Genomic DNA, 20,958 nt, shown 5'->3' with positions numbered 1-20,958 from the left:
TAAGGATTTTTTTTGCAATACTACAAGTGAAGCCTAGTGCCTGTAGTCTGTTAGACACCATCATCAGCGACAACAACAGCTAATTCTGTCTGTCCGACAACACTCAGGGCCATTGGCTGAGGCTGAATAACCAATATGGAACTTTCATCTGAGGGACACCACTGAGGAAACTTCAGTAGCACAGGAAGTCCTTCTGCAGGAGCCCAATTTATCTATCAAGCATAAAAAAATGTATGTCTAGTCTAGACTTAAAACAATGGAAACATTAGTGACATAAAAGGAAAGACATTTTTTTTTAATATTTCTTTATTTAAACTTCTTTCTTTTGACAGATCAATTCATTCTGCTCCTATTCAAAGCGGTAGACAGCAAGACATCAGGGCACATTACACAGGACATCAGACATCCACAAGCCTTCTAAAGGTTTTCTGTGTAGCCTTCACTAAAGTGCATGACCCTAATGTGTCATATCTATTGCAGTGAATGGAGTCCTTTCTTTATCACAAAACAACTCATTCATTCAGCATCTAGCACTGACAAGATGCTGCAAATAAAAGCTAGAAAATATGCAGAAATACAAAATGTGTATGAAAAGAGAACAAAAAAAGAAAAAGGGAGGGGGCACCAAAAGACACCTATAAATCTTATTAGGCTAAAACATGTGCCAGGTATTCAAACACTTAAATTTAATTTTTTTATATCACTGATAAACTAAACCCCCAAATAAATTCAAATGCCACTTCTTACTTTGTAATAGTTGAAGTTCCTGTGTATATTTTTGGAAAGGTCAGTATGAAGCATGATAATAATTTCATTAGCTAGAAAAGGAGGAACAGCATGATTGGACTTTGTACATTCTACACTGTTTTTTACTGTAACTTTTCTTTTTCTTTTTTACTTGAAATGTCTGAGTAACAGGTTTGGAAGAATTTGCAGAATAAACACTACAATTTAGCTTATTGTGGCTTGTGTGACTTGGTCAGGTAAGGCATGGCTATACTTTTAACTGTTCATGAATGCTTCTATAGAGGGACCAAAAAAAAAAATCTCCATTCTTTATTCTTTTCCTGGCATAAGTCCAGTTCAGTCATGGAAGCAAGAAATTACTGCAGTATGTAGGAACTACTAATGACCTATTCTAAAACAAAAAAGGTGGTACGATACGTGGTCATTAAAACTACAAATAATTGTAAAATTAATTGTAGTTTTAGAACAACTGAAATGTCCAAGAACACACCATACCACCCAAAAAAGACAGAACCTTTCCAGATATTGTCAGACTTTAGAGTGCCTCTGCCCAGTGTAAAAAAATTGGGAACTAGCTAAATGAGCACATTATGCATAAAAACTGGTTATCTTTTCCTCAAATTTGGTATAAACTGTGCTTAAAAATAGTAAGTAGACAGGACATGTAAATCAGATGGTGTAAATTGTACATGAACTGTAATAAATATAGAAACACGCAAGGCCTATTTATAATAGAAAAAGCTAACAATACCCCTGCAATGTACATTACTCCCGACATACAGTAAAACAAATCATTTGGCTAGTTTCAGTCTTCAATTTAAAAAAAGGCAATGATGTATGCCAAGCTGTACCTCAAACCTCAAACTAACTTGACAATTTTTTGAAATGGTTCCTAAAACATAAATTAAACATTATTGGGTGTGTTTTTTGGGAGAAGAATCACCAAGCTGATGTAAACCTGTAGGAGAGGATCTTGCGATCTTAGAGAAGATGTGGGATATGTTTGAGTGATTATAAACGATCCAATTTTTCACTTAGGAATTCTTCTACACTGTCTGTGTTCCATTTGGTGATGCTGAGTTCTTCAGAGATGTTCCCATTGTCATCCAGTAACTTCAGTACAGGGTCAGAGCCACGCACATACTGTGGACAGATAAACAAAGCATGTCATATAAACAAATTAGCAATTGTGAGCACATAATATACACTAAAGGCTAACTCCTCTAACCATAGTGCCGGTGTCATGGACCTTTTGTTAGCCTAAAGATGCTTTTGCCTTATCATACAAGTCAAAAGGAATGCAAATCTTGCATCAAACAGGTGAAATGCAGGTCGGGAGGTGGTTAAATGCAGGTTAAATGAAGGAACTCCAACGGATCCCAGAATCAATTATAATTATATAATTGACAAGTCCACAGCCAGTCAACTTAAGCCCTTACTATTATCCTCCTTCAGGTGGGTGTCTCCTACTCCTCGGTATAATGGCACCCATATAATGATGTATAACCACCACACTATCCAGCAGTAGTGTGATCTTACATGTCCCCCTCCCCTGCCCCAGGAGATATGCCTATTTTAGCCTGGGCTCATAAGAAACATGTAGGATGATGTGGAAATGATTGGTGGTATATTGCAGAATTAGAAATGACAATGGCTAGTCTTTTTAATTTTTTTTTTTGTTTAGATTTTGAAAAGTTGTTTTTTGAAGTTTTTAAAAAAAAAAAGTTGAGATGAGCTTGATCCCGATATTCAAGTTACAGAACAGGATTTTAAAGTAATTCTACAGTATATCAACCATGCAAATCCCCCAAGAGAGAAGATGCACAATACCTAAGCTACCTTTTGCTTGCAGAATTTCTAACTGCTTCATAAATTATTTCTCTGAAAGCCAATACATCAGACAAAAGGCCATATAATCACCGTTACCACAACGGTTATAAAAGTCCAAAGACAAGAAGGCTTGTAAATTCAACAAGCAGTTTCAAAGAAATAAACACATACCTTGATTTGCAGGCCCTTGAAAAGCTTCGGCTTATCACTCCTGACAAAAGCTGGAAAAAGAACAAAGAATAATAAAAATAATACAAAAACAAAGTCTAAGTATATGTGAACCTCAACAATGAACTTCCTATGTGGGACTTCTGGTCTGTTGTATATACAATTGAAAGTGTTTAGGTATAAAAGTTTGAAAATAAGAATAAAAAAGGTGTGAGTGGAAACCTTTCCAAAAATCTTGTGAGCAGATTACTTTCTGTACTCTTGCCCTGTGAACAAAGAGAGGCTATAGAGATGATGGAAGGGGGAAAAAAGGTGAGGTTCTAAGTAATGCATTAAAAGTTCAGTAGCCAGGTCTAAACCATGTGCCATTGTCATGACAATGAACCATTTTTTTTTGTTCCCCAAAATTTATTCTGGATTTATTCGTAGAAATTTCCTACCACATCTGGACCCTACTGCTCTTTGCAGAACTTCAGCAAGAGCACTACAGCTCTAACACCTGCTCCAATATCCTAAAGAAATGTAAACATACTAATAAAAACTAGTAAACTGGACAATCTCTGCAGCCGATTTGTGAGACAACATCGTAACTCCTCCAATCAGGTTCTGGAAATGTTGGTAAGCAACCCAACGCAGAGGACCCGAAAACTGGGCAGAAGCTGGCAGGCAAGCACTCTTAGATGCTGTGAAAAATAAATAACCAGGGCTATGCTACAGGCACTTGCTATTTGAAGCCTTCATTTGACAAAATAGCTTACAACACAATTTCACCTACTTGGCTATGACATGCAGGGTATGCTTCAAACTCCCATCCTTAAAACTGCTCCTCTCTAAAGAATTTAACCTCCATTTAAGTGGCTGGGTCACAAAGGTCTGCATTGCTCCCAATCAAAAGCTTGTTGCTCTGCACGTTACAGAAGCTTCTCTCCTCCAAAAAATAAAGAATATCATAATTCTTTTGCACTTACACTAATTAGGCCTCCCCCCATAATGAGCTCATAATGGGAGTATCAAAAGCAGCTCACTAGTAGTCTGGACTAGGCTTTTGCTTTAACCGGCTCAGAGAAGTCCTGCAGACGTTTAGAAGGATTTTATAACATAAGCTACATGAACTATATAATCTGCAAATGCATGTAGTAACTTATATGGGAAGACCAAGACATTCTTGTTGAAATATTTTACTTCTAACTATAAATCTAAAAAGCTGATGAGAAATGCTTTTCAGCACAATGCATTCAAAGTAGCCCTGACATTTTTTCCCCATTTTTTTTGATTTGTCTATATATACCTGAAAAGCAAATTGGTGGGTTATTTTTATGCGAAAAGAGGCTTTGAACATGACTTATTGAACCAAACAACTTAACTTAAATGTGATCATCTAAAGAATACAAGAACAGCTGAGGCATCTCTTCTGCTTAATTTGAAAAGCAGAGAAAATAATTCAAATGGGAGCCGGCAGATGCAATAGTCATAAGAAAGAGCTCTGCGCCAGGGATTTCTCATAGCAGATTATTCATTCCCAATATTTACAATATGGAAATCAACAAATAATAGAGCTTTTCAATCTTACAATTGAGGGGTCTGGTAATACATTGAGATGCAGGAGGCTGAGGAGCACTGACAGCACATTGGTATTAAATGCACCAGGCTTTTGTGACTGAAAAAATGCGGCATGCTTACCTACAAGATTTAGGAAAGTCTGGTCCCTGATAAATTCTACATCTTAATAATACCATTTTTTGCTGCCAGGCAACAGGAGGACAAAAATATGAGTTATAGATACTGCACATAGGCATTTCTGTAAAATATGAACTTAACTTTTGCTGTTGAGGATACTAAATCCAAATGTACCGTACCGGGCAAATATTTACTACCTAATATTAAAAACAGCACGCAGCCTGGCTGGAAACAAAGTAGAATGTGCAAGTACATAAATATTTTTTAAGCTTACCCTGGACTTGTGGGAACCTCCCCAATTTTCATCCGCAGACCTCCAGGATAGCTCCTGCATACATCTGCAAAATGACACAAATTGCTTGTTTAACAAGTAGAAAAGCACATTTTGCTGCCATTCTCCTAGCAGAACAGAAAAAAATAAATGAATTCAATAAAATAAAAGGGCATAGTGGCTGAATACTATTGAAGAGCTGAGGCTGTATGTTTGATACCCATCATCTACATGGTATTTTATTACTTCTTGCTTGCATGGATGTCTTCTAAAATACTTAATTTTCTTTTTCTAATGTAAATTGTGCCAAAATGACCCAACTATGTATCAGCGTGGAGTCCACACATATAAGTCCCCAATCTATACCGATTAAAATAAATACATGCATTTAAGATATGGTGCAGGGTAATAAGGTAATCAGAGCAGCTATGAAGGCAATGTTGTGACTTTATGGCGCTGCTTAACAGTTCAGCCTTGGTAAATTTCCATCTGTCTGAGAGAATATGACAAAAGAAAAAGGGGCTAAGAATTCGTACATGTTAGGTAATCTGCATCTATGACTAACAATTCTGCTCGTTTTGGGCGAGAATCTGACATGTACAGTTGTTGTCCAGTGTTGTTCAATATTCGTTCATGGAGGATCAATGAACTACAACAGGGAATGACAGTAAGTCAAGGAAGCGGCGCACAATGGGGTGCCGATTGCTTGCTCCCACCTTCCCCACACAACAGGCACTGTGTGTAAAAGCACTCATCCTTCTGTCACTGGAAACAACCATGAAAAATGATGAAAAGCCACAGGTGTTTGTAGCCTTAGCCTAACCCTAAAAGCTTAATCTATGGTGAGTCTTTCAGGATTCATAATTTATCAGGAATAGAGCAAGCCTTAAATTGTATTACTGGTAGACTACTTTACAACCAGTGTTTATTCTCACCAATAAACTTCCATTGTACTGCACCCTATGCATGATTTAAAAAAAAAAAACTCATTTACCACAAACGACAAATATAGCCCCTGCCTTAGGCTAGATAGACATAGATGACATGGTTCAGTCTGCTCCTGGGACATTGATGGAGGTAACGTCTCATTCTTATATTTGTATCATTTGGACTTCAGCAACTGGACTGGTCATGTCTTGTATACCTCTATAATATAACAAGGCTGTACATACTTAAAGCTCTCACAGGCTGACTCATGAAGGCCACTTAGTTGTATGCGGAGATTTATGCTTCTATGATTGCAGCACTCCCTCCCTGAACTACTTAAATCCAGATTCAAGTAGTGGTGGATCTGTATAGCGTACCTACCTCCTTTCTGCATGTATTTGTTTACTGACGAAGCGAAACACGTTGAAACACCCGACTGACACCCTACATTCGTTGTATACCCCTGCATTATTGTTTTATATACACATATATACATACATACACACTTGATATTTATATCTCTTATTTTTCTTCTTTTGTTTGGGCTACTATGACCTAAATAAGTATGTTTTTGTTTTATATTTTCTGTTTGCTGCCTTGAAAGGCACCGTGGAGTTTTGTTTGCTCTGGATAAATTAGGTATGTGGCAGAAGTTAAATATTATATAAGAGAATGATAATCTTTGTGATACCTTATGGTTCAGTAGTTACCCGGCATTAGTCGTTTCATGCGTGTTTTTCTAGCACGTCTGCTGCATTGGAAACCATTGCCAAGTACCAGTCCTACCCAGCACTAAAGAAAGACTCTTTAAACACTTTTCTTTACAAAGTGTAGGTGGAGCCCATAAAAAGAAATCCAGTATTATGCTAAATCACAAGGATGCTGGCAACGTGTAGTCAAAGAATAGATCATAGACAATAACAAAAAAAATCTCCCAACTTCAGCAAAGCACATCCCATTCTCTGAATGTCACTTAAACTTCAAGTATACAAATTGAAGCTGGAGAGAAATTCCATTATCATAAAAAAGTGCAATCTAATTTTAGACAGATGCGTTCGACATTATAACACATCCTGCGTTTGTGGTCTGGGTTAGAAAGGCCAAAACACTTAATTTCTTTTTAAACAAGTGATCACTGTTTAAATGTGGTTCGGGACACAGATGATACAATGAAACGTGAAAGAATCAGACATTCTGTACATGAAGATTCCTGGTCTTGGGATTTGTGAACATAATCAAGTGTACTTGTGTCTTAACAAGAAAGGATGACATTCATGGAGACAACAGCTGTGCTTTGCAGTTCCAAACTGAAATGTAGTTCAATCATGCTGAATTAAAATGGATCTGTAAAATACAATGTTTGCTAGCTTCATCTGCCAACACATAATACCACACGTTTGATTTGTGGTGGGTGCCATTACCATGTAAATCACTTAAAAGAAAATTTAGGGATGCTTTATTTTCTCAAATCATTTCATTTTTGAGGCAATGTACTTAAAAATATAATTATAGGTTATGTGCTTGCCAATGGATATTACAAAGAATAGGAATAAAACCACTTCTATAGACAATCATACTGAAACACAAAGCCAGCCACCAACCAATTTCTTGTTAAACGGATGTCAGCTTTGGCATTCAGAAGTCTGTTAGCAATTCACAGCTTGGTTGGGCAAATATTCAGAATTATTCAGATTTCAAAGAAATCAGGAAGGCCACCATGGCACAAAACGGTCTTTTAAAGCAGAAGTTACAACCCTCTGCTGTACTGGACAGTGCAGTAGGTTATAATATGGGTAGTCCCCGGGTTTTAAACGAGATAGATACTGTAGGTTTGTTCTTAAGTAAATTTGTATGTAAGTTGGAACAGGTACATTATTGTAATAAACGCAATTAGGACAGATTTTTTTCTCAACATATTAAGCTGTGTGGTGTCAGTTACTGTAAAAAAACCTCACTGTGAGTTAATCACAAAGCAAAAAAAAAAAAAAAGTCTTTATGGAGCCTAGACATTCATTAACTTCTAGAGGAAGCTGTGCTTTGACAAACAAAAAATAAACCAAAAAACTGCAGAGTTTGTCTTGGTCATTAAAGAGTTACAAGAGGCTGCAGAAAGAGCTCACCAACCTAAGATCACCCACAACCTCAGCTGTGCTTAGTAAATGATTTCTTATGCAAATCATCCAAACCGCCCCCCTCCAAGCCTCCACAGGAGGGAGCAGGAAAGCCTTGTTTGTATCTAGGAGTTGTCCATATGTCGGATGTCCTTAACTTGGGGACTACCTGCATTTTGTTCACTAAGAAAATTCTAATGTTATCTCATTGCCCCCAAATGGTTTGTTGGACGTTGAATAAACATCACCACCTTTATCCTAACATTCGGCAGAAGGTCTATTGGCCAAATTACTTCAAAGTGGAACTCAAAGCAAATGGCTAAGACAAGGTAACATCAGTTGGGCAGCCTAATCTTAATATAAAGCACAGTATGACAGTGCACAGGAAAAACAAAATGAGAAAGATCACTTACAGTTTTAAAAATTCATAAAACGTTCATAATGGCAGATACCCTCAAACATTTTGTTTTTTCCAGCACAGCAGTTTGATTAAATTAGTACACTATGATTAAAGTGCCTTACTCTATTCTGTTTGTGTTAGAGCCCATCTGACTGACATGTTTTAGATGAAAAATGCTGTCTGCTTCAAGACTTATAAAGAACCAAGCAAACACTTGATTTCAAGAGTTTCAACTGTCTACAAATGTGTTTTATTATGTATTATATGTGTGTTTTACCTGAAGAAGCTTCTGAACCAGTGCATACACATGCCAAAACCCTGTTTAAGAAAGTCTATTTCTTTAAACAACTTGGGAACATAAAGAACAACTTTATAACAATTGGATAAAAACCACTTATGCCCCTGGGGAACTCCGATTCCACTATAAAAATAAAATATAGTTCCCCAGATTTAAAAAGCTACCTTTTTACTGGTTCATCTATTCTCTCCACTATTTATACCACCAAGGAGTCTGTATCTAGACGCTGGAGGCAATATATTTAAATCCTTCTCCAATTGGATTTCATATACAGTGTTCTCCCCAGCCTGTTTTAGCTGGGCGCACCACCCGGCACTTTTCATTAACTACCTGTTTTTGGGTGGTTACCAAAAAATTGGGTCACAATACAGGGACCCCCACCTACCTACAATTTCTTTCTGGATTGAACATTGATAAAGAGGATTTTTTATTCTGTCAGTCTCCCCTTCATCTTGCTTTTGACAAATACTACATTTGTGGTTTTGATATGCGGTATTACCATTTAACAAATGTTTTATCTTGTATTGCCTTCATGTAACATGATTTTACACGGTGATGATATTAATGTATCTCCACATTTAATATGTTCTATAGTATGTAACCATGTTATCCTCTGCTTTTCTTTTTAAAAAAAAAACTATACAAATACATTTTCTAAGCCAAAGTAATAGCCAAAATATTTTAAAGCATATTATATGTAGACCCAAATTCAACTCATCAGGTTGATGCTTAAAAAGAATTCTTAAAGAAAAATAAAAATCGTATGCAGACAAAAATCAATGGGATGACTATTATGAAATCTTAATGATCAATACAGTAATTATTTGTATCTAAATGATATTTCAACACAGTAATACCATGCTTGTGGAGAATGAAGCAAATCCTAGAAGAAAGGGAACAAGGTAAAACACCTCTGACCTTGCTGCCACACATCTACCTCCATCTTCTGTTCTGTGTCTTTCCAATACAAAGGCAGGTGGAAGTAAATACGCACAGGCCTTTATGTAAGAAACCAACCAACCAACACACAGGGCAGGCAATGAAATATGGCAGCAATGGGAAAACCTAAGAAACTTACATTCACAGTCCAACATATCAAACACATTACAAAATCTACAGCCCGGTCTTCTGTCTATGGGCTTTGTCATTTATATGGTCACCATTATTTTTTTTTTAAATCAGAATCTGCCAAAAAGTATTCAGCACCTCTCTCTTCGATTAGCAAAAGGTGTTTCAAAAGTTTGTACGGAAAAAAATAAAACAAAGAAAATTTCTACCTCTTTATCATGTGAATACACGCCTATTACATATAACTGGGGTCGAGACATATTTCTTTTCATATATACGCCCTTCATTTCCTCAGTTTCAATAGATTCATCTCCATCTTACAGAATTTCCTGATTGTATTTGTTGTAAGTTTTCTAACTGTCCAAATTTTTGCAATTCTGCACGGACCTCCTAATTCCATTTGTATAATCTATTTAGATTTGCTTGTTCATGTCTTTTGTAGTTTTACCTCCCTCTTCCTTTTGTCTTTTTTCTCCCTGGCCCATTGCACCCCTCTTTCCTCCTTTTATTTAAATCCCTTCCCCCTCTAATCCTTCAACCGGTTTGTTTCCCCTCCCCAGTACAAGGAAAGATTATTATTACCCAGTGATTGAGAAAGGGCTTTAATATGGATTTCCTAATATTTAAAAAACGTTACTGCATATTTAGAAAGATTGTAACTATTCATAATAAATCTTGGTTTCTATTTGGGGGGGAGGTAGAGATTCATCCTGAAAATATCTGGCTCACAGACCTTGGATAAACCATGTACCTTTATAGTTAGGATAGAATTTATTTTCATGTAAGTATAACCACTTCTACTTCCTCTGTCTCCTTGCTCCACAATCAAGCCCCAGCAGGGGGCAAAATGCATCAGAAAAAAGCGTGGGTAGAGGATCCACAGTTCTGTGGGATCAATAAAGTTGCTTTTAAGCTATTCAGACTAGCGGTAGGCAGCTTCACATTTCTACTAAATAGCTGAGGTACACTTTGATTTTACTACAAAGCTGCAAGCTAAAACATTTTAAAAGCATAAAACATTAAACCCTCCCCGAGACACTGACTCTAGTTGTTCTACAAGCTGTAAACTTGATGGCGATTGCGTCAGCTCTGGCATACAGGCAGGACTCTATTGTTATGGACTATAAAATATAATAGAAGCAAAATTGCAGGGATAATGGTCATTGTTATACACTGAATATTCAGAAAATCATTTCACTACAGCTTGATACAACATTAAAACTAAAACATACTAGTGATGTGTCTTTATGAAATGAAATTCTGTTAAGCTAAGTTTTGGATTCAAACACCTCAAACCACAGACAACCAGGTTGGTGACCTTTCCTTTTTATGATGCAGTTAATACAGTTTAATCAGCAATATTTCCCAAGACTGATGTATGAACAATGAAAATCGAATAGTAATGGGAAAAGCAGTGGAAAAAGCAAATCATGTAGGCTTAAAGAGGAACCAAAACTTAGAAAACAAAAAAACACCAGGATGAAGTATTATTTGGCAGCCATGTGCCGTGTAGCTTAGCTCTGTGTAACATTGCATGCGCAGAAGTTAAACCAACCATTCAGCAAGGGGAATCACTGTCTCCATGGAGATCTGCCTTAAAGCCGGTGGTGAAGATGTTGGCGCTCATCCCAATGACCGGTCCTCTGCATACTTGCCGAATATGGCAGAAGCCACCCACCAATAAATTTAGTTCCACTTTTCCCAGCCAAATTTGGCCAGTCTTAAAAGCAGAACTAAACTTATAGGTGGGTGGTGAGCTTCTGCCATATGGTTTTGCAAGGAATAGATAAAGCCAATTAAAAATAAATTTTCTTAAATGAGGGCTGTATTAAATAATAACGTTTTCTTGAAGTTCAGCACACCTTCCTTTAAAATTACTCACTAATCATTAGGTTGTGATGGTCATTACAAGCATTGCAATCTTAACACTCACCCAAAGAAACAAGGTTGACCAAGACAGAACTATAAAGTCACCAGTGTTACATGTATGATGTAAAAGTGGGAAACATTTTTAAGTTATTACTTCTAGCTTTACTGTAATGTCATCATTATATGTGGCATTCCTTTGATGTCAACTAGGAAGACTTTTTATTAGTTATTTTACAGCTCTGTGCAGTGGTTAAATAAAGGTTTACCTTTTTTACTAGATAGGCAATGCATCATATTTATTCTTCCCAATATTATCCAGTGTTTTAGGTCTCAAATATTTCAAGGAAACAAATTCTCAGTGGACATTAACACAGTTGTAGAAATAATGACAAACTACTCTCTCTCCGGTGATTAATATGGAATACTTTTCATCTAGAAAATTATTCTTAGAGGAAGAAAAAAATGAACTTGACAATTACTGGATAGGTAAAAAACACTGACTCAGTTCAATCTTTTCTACGTTAGTCTAAAAGAGGGCGATACAACAGACTCCTAATTGAAAGAAAATATTGCATTTAGTCAATACAAATAGTCCATGCACATCACAATCCTAAATTACAATTCTGTCAATAAGCTTGAGCAACATCTCAGAAATAAAATTAAACACTATAACTCTTTGTACAAAATGATAAGCAGCCTGTATAAACTTTAACACAACCCTAAACTAATCCTAAACTAAATTATATGACTTCCTTTAAATAATATCCATTAACTGTTTTACCACCCATGCAAACTTCATATTAAAGCATATGATCAACCTATTTTTTCCATTTAGTTTAGGACATATTGGAAAACGATTAGAACCACTTTATTTCTGTTATCTTAAGGTCTGGTAAAGAGATTTGCCCTTACTTCCTGTCCTAATGTCAATAGATTTTCCTACACTGGAACTTTGGGAAAACCTGTAGGAGAAACAAATACTTTGCTTTCCTCGCCATCTAGTGAAAAACAGTTGCTTAAAATGTATTCAAAAAAATAAAAATATATATTATTTTATACACTAAATAGCGCCAACATATTAGGCAGCTCTGTACAAAGTCCATAGTCAGGTCACCAACTTTCCCTCAAAGGGGCTCACAATCTTATGCCCCTACCATAGTTATATGTCATTACAAAAGTCTAAGGTTAGTTTTGAGAGAAAGCCAATTAACCTAACTGCATGTTTTTGGAATGTAGGAGGAGACTTGGGTACCCAGGGGAAACACACCCGAGGAAAACCTGCAACACCATACGGATAGTGTCCACACTGAGATGATGGTAACGTTATATTGAAACATATACAATGCTCAGGAAAAACTAAAAAGGGTGAACCTGTCTTGATTACTTACAAATATAAAAACAACCACTGTACCCAAGGCAATCAACTAAAAGCATTGGCCAACAATCATTCAATAAACAAGACACCTTTACAAAGTGTAAACAGAAATCTCATAAGAGATCTGAAATGTTCATCAGGCAACATCATCCCCAAGTGTCCATTTGTAGTTTACCCCAGGATGACAAACAATGACCCCACAAGTCCGTAAGCCACAAAGAGTTGGCATTTGCTTAAGGAAAGGTTCCACACGGTTTCAGAGGTTCATTTCTCTGATCTTCAACACATTTCTCCAAATTCAAAGAAATGTTTTGTTGTGTCCCTAAGAGAGCAGACATTTATAGTCAAAACATACCTTTCTTGATTCTAAGTGTGCCTCTTCTTGGCAACACTGCCTGCAAGGAGTTTCAATCCCATTCAGTCCAAATTGCCCCAGCAGGTCACAGGAGCTGCACAATAAATTACTAGAAAACCCGAGGTCCCTGCATGCTTCTGATGACAGATCCACGCCATATGTTGATATCTGGGTAGAGAAAAAAAAAAACATTAAGCTATCAACACAGCTGATATTCACAATTTAAATAGAGAACAAAGGCAGCACTAAACAGAAAACTTGACACTATACACACATACTAGAAGAGTTCAGCTTCAACCATATATTTCTACCTATATGCTGATCAAGGTGAACATATCTTACTTGGCTTTTTAAGTGGATAGAGATTTTTCTACAGTTTGGTAGCCTAAAACTCTTCGATCCAGTATGTTTGGCCTCATGTATTGTCCCATGGTTGGTCCTCCCGTCAATCACGTCAATAGATTAAATAGAATATTTTCAAATGCCTACCAAGCGTCCAAGAAGTGTTTTTTAATTGGTTAAAAGGCATTATAATGTCAACGACTTTAACCAACTGCTTAAAAACACCATGGAACATGAACACCGTGCCACAATTCTACCATCTGAACAATCCTTTGCTTTTATTCTTAAGGTTTACTAGAAAAGCAATTCTCGCCCTAAAGAGCATGAACTCTCAAAGCTGAAACTTGAATAATAGGTGGCACTTGTTAGGTAGACAGGGTAAATCCTAGTAAATGTTATCTCCCACATCAGGGGAAGCCAACCCCATTCTTTGAGGACCAGGATCTGTACACATTTAGTATTGATTATTATTTCCTTGCTTTTATCCCCCAATCAGTGCCAAGTTAATCCCTAAGCTCTACCTTTTTAAAACCACTTATTAAAGACACCCAAAGCACCCAGGCAGTCCAAAAACTAGCATTTTGTGCCAAGCAAATGATAGCAAGTAACTGGAAAAAACAGTTAATACCCCTTTCATGAGGTGAAACTTAGAATGGATATTATGTTGATTAATTAGAAATTAATGAGCTCCCTAACGGATTCATATCAGAGATTCTCAGTTGTGTGGGATCCCTGGATCCAGTTTTCTGTGCCCTCCATACCCCAGATGTCTCTGAATAGCTGGTAATGCTGTACAACTGGTGGAGGGGGTGGTATGTCTTGGGTTCTCGAACCCTTTCCTATTTAGTTAAGAGGCCAGAGGTGCCACAACTGTGAATGTCATCACACTTTTTTGTTCTTATCCACAGTATTTTCTGTAATGCATACACGGTGTTGATTATAAATATTGGATGTCTGTATGGTATCATTACAGCTTTGTAATTTTTCTATGAAAAATTAAAATTGAATAAAAATGATTGAAAACAAACAAAAACTAGCATCTTGACAGGTAAATCTCAATACTAGACTTTCTAAGACAGGAGATCACTTAGGCCACCGAACACCAAATTATTCATTTATAAATTAACAACCATTAGGTAGATTGGTCCTTTGATGGTTTTAAAAGCAGACTCTTTATTGTTTTCTAATAGGAATGATGATTAATTTATTTTAAAGTGATATATTTATTTAAAAAATCTATTTTATTAAAATAAAATTAGATAGATTGAATATCTGATTGCCTCTGTAGAGAACATGGACTATATAAACAAGTGTGGTTATATAAACAAAATACCCCATCCTAACTCTTCATGTTCACCCATGATACGATATAGATTGCCATGTCAGATACTTTATATTTATTCCATCTACCTTAGGTTCTGTAAATTAAATTGGGTGAGCACATTATTCTGTATAACAAGTGTCTAGAACATAATTGAGGTTTGGATTATGCTATAAAATGATTTAATCATTTTGTCTCTCCAGCTCTGTGTTTGTTACTTACTACAGACCGAATTTTAGATGGTATGAGGAACGGTTAGAGTAAGGAAGACTTACAACTTTGCAACTATATTCACAAGATTATTCAGAATCAAAAAAGTAATGCATTGTGAATGTACAAGATATTTAGGGGCCTATTTAAGATTCTTAGATGTACAGCACACATTTACAGCCTAATTGAATTCTGACATTTATCCACTTATTGCCAAACAGAATTATAGCACCAGCACTAAAGAATGACATCAAGCATAAAATTAAATTACTGTATGGGAGGATATCACCTTGTTTGCAGTTTACATTTATTAGTATCCTTTTCCAGTAATGAACATGTTAGTAGATGCCAAATAATGTATTGTGAGAAGCAATTAGCTTAAATGAAATTTGCCAACGGAGGTAGGAAAACCCTCATGCATGCATTTTTTTCTCGCTGACACTTAAAGGAATCAGGATAATAAACACTAATAGGAAAAATGACAGGCAGCTTTCACAGGGACCACAATATAAAGAAAACATGTTCACATTTACAAATAACTTGTGCAACTAATTTTGGTCACAGTAATAATGAGAAAGCATCGGTACCATAGACAAACATGCTCTTGTTTGATAAGGACCTATTAAACTATCCTCCAAACAGGTAACGCTAGTAGGTAATAAAGGTTTCTCATGACAGGTTTTTAGTTCACCGCAGAACCCCAAAACTGACAAAAGCAAAGTCACATCTTGAAAAAGTAGACCATTGGCAGCTCCCTGTATCCTATAGGAACCTTGGTGAAATGAGATGAAGTTGCATTTCCAATGCTCAGACATTCAGAGGCTCTGGATGAGTACTCTGAACATCTAGAAATTGATAGTTGCTTTGTTCTCATGCCCTTTCTGCTTCAACTGTTTGCATTAAAAACCCAGAACAAGCATGGAGATAACACTGCCTTTTAGGATTCAGCAATTTTTTTTCCAGATAGACATTTTAAAATGTTATGCATTATTGCCAGGCAAGTAGTATTTTTATGGGATGTCAGCAACAGCAGCTCACAGATTTATGTTAGGTTTATACTTTGATGCATATAAACCTTAGATATGTTTGCTAATCAAGTGGTTTTTGGCCAGATCAAACAATGATTTTATGTCCATGTAGCAGTCTGACACTTCCCTGAATTACAGTTTTTGGCCAATTTGCTGATTGCTATGATCCTAAATCCTCAACTCCCATGCAAATACAACATAAGTGTCTCATCCAGACATAAATGTCTATGGCAGGAGTGATCAGATTACGAATGTAAATAAGACTGGCACACTAAAGCTACGTACACACGTCCAATGCTTCTCATGCGATAATCGTCTCAGGGCCGATATCGGACGAGAATTTGGTGTGTGTACAGCGCCCGTCGTTCAACGTCTGAACAACCGTCCTGGCGGATTCACGGGCGATTGGCGACGAACGACCTTAATAGAAGTGATGAGGGAGAGTGCGCAGCAGTGAGCCACTCCGTCATTCTCCCCCTCCCATAGAGCAGAACGGTGTCGTATGTAAAGCATTTGTTCGGGCATCGAGCAGAATCTTTCACGATCCTTTCCAACGACAATTATTGCATGTGTGTATTATTGTATGTGTGTACACACATTAGATTTTTGTGAATAGAAAGGATCTTTCAGTATCTTTTCACTGTACACACAGCTTTTTTTTTCTGCTCTATGGAAATGGGAGGAGGAGAATAAGTGAGTGGCACTGTGGTGTGTTCTTCTCTACTGACATGTACAAAGGTTGTTTGTGGATCAGTTCGAGCAGATGTTGGGGGACCCCCGTACATGTCAGATTCTCGCCCAAGATAAGCTATGTATACACAGTCATGCTCAACAAGTTTGCTAATAAATATTTATTAGGATATGGAAAACATGCTGTTTTACTCAGCTACCAATATCCATTAAGAGTACTTTAAAAAAAATTAGGATCCACCAGAAAAAGTTACCTTTATTAGATCACAAGCAGCCAAGACTGAACCTGCACAAGGAGTGGCAGTAACCCAACACAAATGACTTTTGGAATCAAAATAAATGTACAAAGACAAAGAAGTGGAAGGAGGAAAATATCAGCAAAACTATGCACAGCTTAATGTCCTATAACAGGGGTCGGCAACCTGCGGCTCGCGAGCCACATGCGGCTCTTTAGATGTGAAGCTGCGGCTCTTTAATTCAGTCTGTCGGAAGCTATTCTATTTCTCAGCCTGGCTTTTCACCACACCCCTCCCCCGTGACACTTGAGAGCTTCCTACGAAATGAAGACAGTGAGGACCCGTGTCACGGGGGAGGGGTGTGGTGGAAAGCCAGGCTGAGGGATAGAATAGCTTCCGACAGACTGAATTAAAGAGCCGCAGCTTCACAAAAAGCCAGGCTGAGAGATAGAATCGGTGCCTAAAGGTATCTATATTTCTACAATAAAATACAAAAGTGGGCAGTTAAGCAACAATACATGGAGCATCAAAATGTTTGTACCTGTTTCACCATTACAGAATTCTGAGGAAAATGAAATGTCATCTAATGTTATCCAAACTTTCTAAAACCATGCAAAGCCATCGCTCCCATTGAATTTGTTTGCTCAATTGTTTGTTATTGAAGTACAAGTTAGTGTTGTAAGTAAATGTTTACTTGTTTTAATTTTTTACCTAAATAATAGGTAATTATCTAATAATGCCATATATATATTATCTAATTTGTTGTGAAAACACTACTTATATATGAATAAATAGATATTTTTTCTTATGAATAAATAGATTTGTTTTTTTTTATCAAAAAACTTTATTTATGTGAGTACTATTTATTGTTGGCAAGAAAAAATTTTGCGGCTCTTTAAAAACTTTGAAATTTTGTAAATTGTAATTTTTGGCTCTTTCGACTCAAAAGGTTGCTGACCCCTGCCCTATGTAAATAAAATAAAGCAATGGACTCTGCAGTCTGGTTGAATTAGCTGATGACTGAAGCTTTGATAAATAATTCAAAAATATAGATTTGTTGTACCTTGAGCCCACATATATTTTAAACATGGACCTATATAGGTTCTGATGAAGTGGGTGAAGTGACATTTTGTAAATCAAATATAGTAAATTTGTATTTGCACTTGAATATCAAGGTATGGTGCTACAAACAAAGAGTGTTGCGCCCAGATAACAAACCCTAAAGCATTTACATGTTCTGAATAAGCAGTAAGAGCAATTTACAATCCCTCACGCATTTCTGTATCTATAAACATTGCAAAGAAGTTGATAAACTCTGCAAAACCTTTATATACAAAATATATTATTTTATTTATAATAATGACAGCACTCATATGTAGTCCACCAGCAGACATTTCTAAGCTGTTAAAATAAAACTGAACCCTGACTTCTTCATTCACTCCTTGTTTTGATTTTTAGGTAACTGTACATTTAATGCAGCTAAGCCAGGAATGTCCTGTGAGCTCATTAGGAATACACTATGTTATGTCAGTAGTCTTAAAACAGGAAAACTTAAATTTACATATGGCAAGCTATGTTGGCAAAACCAATGATAGATTTAGACCTTCTCTACACTATGATTTTATCAATGCAACACATTATGGTATGCATGCTATACATGAATATGGCTATGAATAAACATATTCAAACCCCCAGTGAATTTCTAATTTAGTCTTCCTTTATTCTGCCTCATGCCATATAATGCACCACCATCTTTTTATTTCTCCTCCAGATCCCTGATAATTTAATGTAAGAGCTACCAATCTCCCTCCATATATACGCACAAGATTTAGAACTGTGTAATTAAAGTGGAAGTATTCCCAAAACAATAAAATCACACTTACCTTTCATCAGAAGATCGCAGATCAGTCTATCCGTCGGGATGTTACTTCCATCAGGTCCCGTATCCGTCTTCGGCCTGGGGCATCTTCTCTTTTCTTCTGCATTCTTCCTATGTCACCTGATGTTGCACTGTGCAGGTGCGAGATCGGGTGACATAAATTAGGAAAAACCTTGCCGATCCCACTGTGCATATGTGAGATCTGCAGTTTTTCTCCTTATTGAAGGAAGGGCTCCTTACCGCATGCCTGAGCATCTTGGGCATGCACATAAGGAGCAGCCAAGAGCCTCCCGGGATACGTGAGGTAGGTATCCTGGGAGGCTCTGTGCTCCCATTCATTTTTGATCGCTTTCATTCATTCTTGATCGGCTAAAAGGGTTGTTTACCCCTTTATATGAAGTGAAAATTCTGAGTTTAGGTACGTTTTAAATGACGTTCAACACAAAGAAAAAAATCCATTGCTCAGTCACATGAGCCTAACCTTCTGCATGCATACAATCATCTGAGGTGCTTAGTGATCTCCCCAGCTGTTTTTGGGTGGTTACTGAAAAGTTTGGGTCACAATACAGGGGGCCACGCTAATTATTAATAAACAGTATTTATATAGCACCAACATATTACACAGCGCTGTACATTAAATATGGGGTGCAATGAGAGACAGATACAGACAGTGGCAGAGGAGGAGGAGAAGACCCTGCCCCAAAAAGCTTACAATCTAGGAGAACTCTTCTGGGCGGGGTCCTCTCCTCCTCTGCCACTGTCTTAATCTGTCACTGCAACCCCTATTTATTGTACAGCACTGTGTAATATGTTGGTGCTATATAAATCCTGTTTATTAATAATAATAATAATAATAATAATCTATTATACCACACGGAGCTCCAATAGACCAAATGATACTCGGTTCAGGTTTCCATAGAATATAGAAGTATTTCAGGTATGAACAGACTGAGTGAATTTGTGAAGCGGCCTCATTGTCTCGTTGCACTTTCACTTGAGTTGCAGCTGAAGAAGAATGGAAGCTTCACCTAACAGGAAGCAGCCTAAAGCCACGTCACCCCTGTGGTCTGAGGCGCGGGAAGCCGCTACACTAACTTCTGACTAAAGCAGCCTGTTCACTCAGCACGAGCACAGACATTTATCTTCATAGGGCCGGGTATAGAGCGGGCTGGCTACCACTTACCGCCTGTAACACGGCGACCACACACAGCAACATCCGCTCCGCCACCATCTTGCCTCCCGGCACTACTGAGCGCAAGGACCCCATCAGCTGCCTATATAAGTGCCGGAAATATTACACGTGCACATTTTTACAGACTTGTTCTACATGTGTTCACATAAGACTTGTATCATTACAGCAGGCAGTAGAAAAAAATATACCAGGAGTACATACAATGGTTACTAAAACTTTTTGCAAGCGGGAATGCATGTCTACTCATTAAATAGTCAGCATGTGTATTTGAAGCATTCAGAACATAGATATTTTATGTTATTTTTAAAGCCCCTATTTATATAATTTTCAGGCACATTAATGGAAAGCTAAATACAACTATACACCTCTTAAAGACCTCTAACCAATGATATCGCGGCTGAATCCGGTTGCTTGGTAACCCCTAGACTGGAGGAAGACGCGTAGAAGGGCGTGGAAACGTGACGTGAGACGCAGTGGGCCGGCGCTGTTGCTGCGGCTGGAGGAGCGGCGTAGAGTCAGTGTGGTGGCTTCACGCTGGAGCCGCAGCCTATCGCGGTACCTTTCTCCTCCAGTCCGGCTCCGCGGAGGGCGTGTGTGAGCCGCGTGGCCCGTCCTCACAGACCCTGATGCCCGCGTTATGTCGCCATAGATCACTTTGATGGGGCTGCTCAGGATTATGATGCCGCCCAAGTTGCAGCTGTTGGCGGTGCTGACCTTCGGGGTCGCGATGCTTTTCCTGGAGAACCAAATCCAGAAGCTGGAGGATTCCAGAGGAAAGCTCGGTAAGCCGGGGGGAGGGGAGGATGACGAGCCGCCGACATTCCCAGACAGCCAGCCAGCGATGTGCATGTCTGTTGTGTGCAGCTCGGTGTGCAGCTCGGTGTGCAGCTCAATTTATACAGCTCAGTGTATGCAGCTCGGTATACAGCTCAGTGTGCAGCTCAATTTATACAGCTCAGTGTAT

The 20,958-nt window shown here is 37.7% G+C and overlaps 2 protein-coding genes across 2 annotated transcripts in view; one reads left to right on the top strand and one right to left on the bottom strand.

Annotated features, from left to right (window-relative positions):
* Nucleotides 1–316: 316 nt before the first annotated feature.
* On the bottom strand, nucleotides 317–20,098 carry SELENOF (selenoprotein F). Its single transcript, XM_072419922.1, has 5 exons — nucleotides 19,986–20,098; nucleotides 13,097–13,264; nucleotides 4,697–4,760; nucleotides 2,749–2,798; nucleotides 317–1,890 (listed from the first exon to the last, which is right to left on the bottom strand). The coding sequence occupies exons 1-5, from the start codon at nucleotides 20,067–20,069 to the stop codon at nucleotides 1,759–1,761; spliced, it is 498 nt and encodes a 165-aa protein (XP_072276023.1). The 5' UTR covers nucleotides 20,070–20,098; the 3' UTR covers nucleotides 317–1,758.
* Nucleotides 20,099–20,451: 353 nt separating this feature from the next.
* The window catches only part of HS2ST1 (heparan sulfate 2-O-sulfotransferase 1), a 96,704-nt gene continuing 96,197 nt past the window's right edge, over nucleotides 20,452–20,958 (top strand). The window contains exon 1 of the mRNA XM_072419921.1: nucleotides 20,452–20,776. Coding sequence (XP_072276022.1) covers nucleotides 20,653–20,776 — 124 coding nt within the window. The 5' untranslated portion in view covers nucleotides 20,452–20,652. The remainder of the gene's footprint in view (nucleotides 20,777–20,958) is intronic.

This window comes from Pyxicephalus adspersus, chromosome 8 (genome assembly GCF_032062135.1).
Source record: "Pyxicephalus adspersus chromosome 8, UCB_Pads_2.0, whole genome shotgun sequence".
Lineage (NCBI taxonomy): Eukaryota > Metazoa > Chordata > Amphibia > Anura > Pyxicephalidae > Pyxicephalus > Pyxicephalus adspersus.
This window is presented reverse-complemented; position numbering and strand designations above follow the sequence as displayed.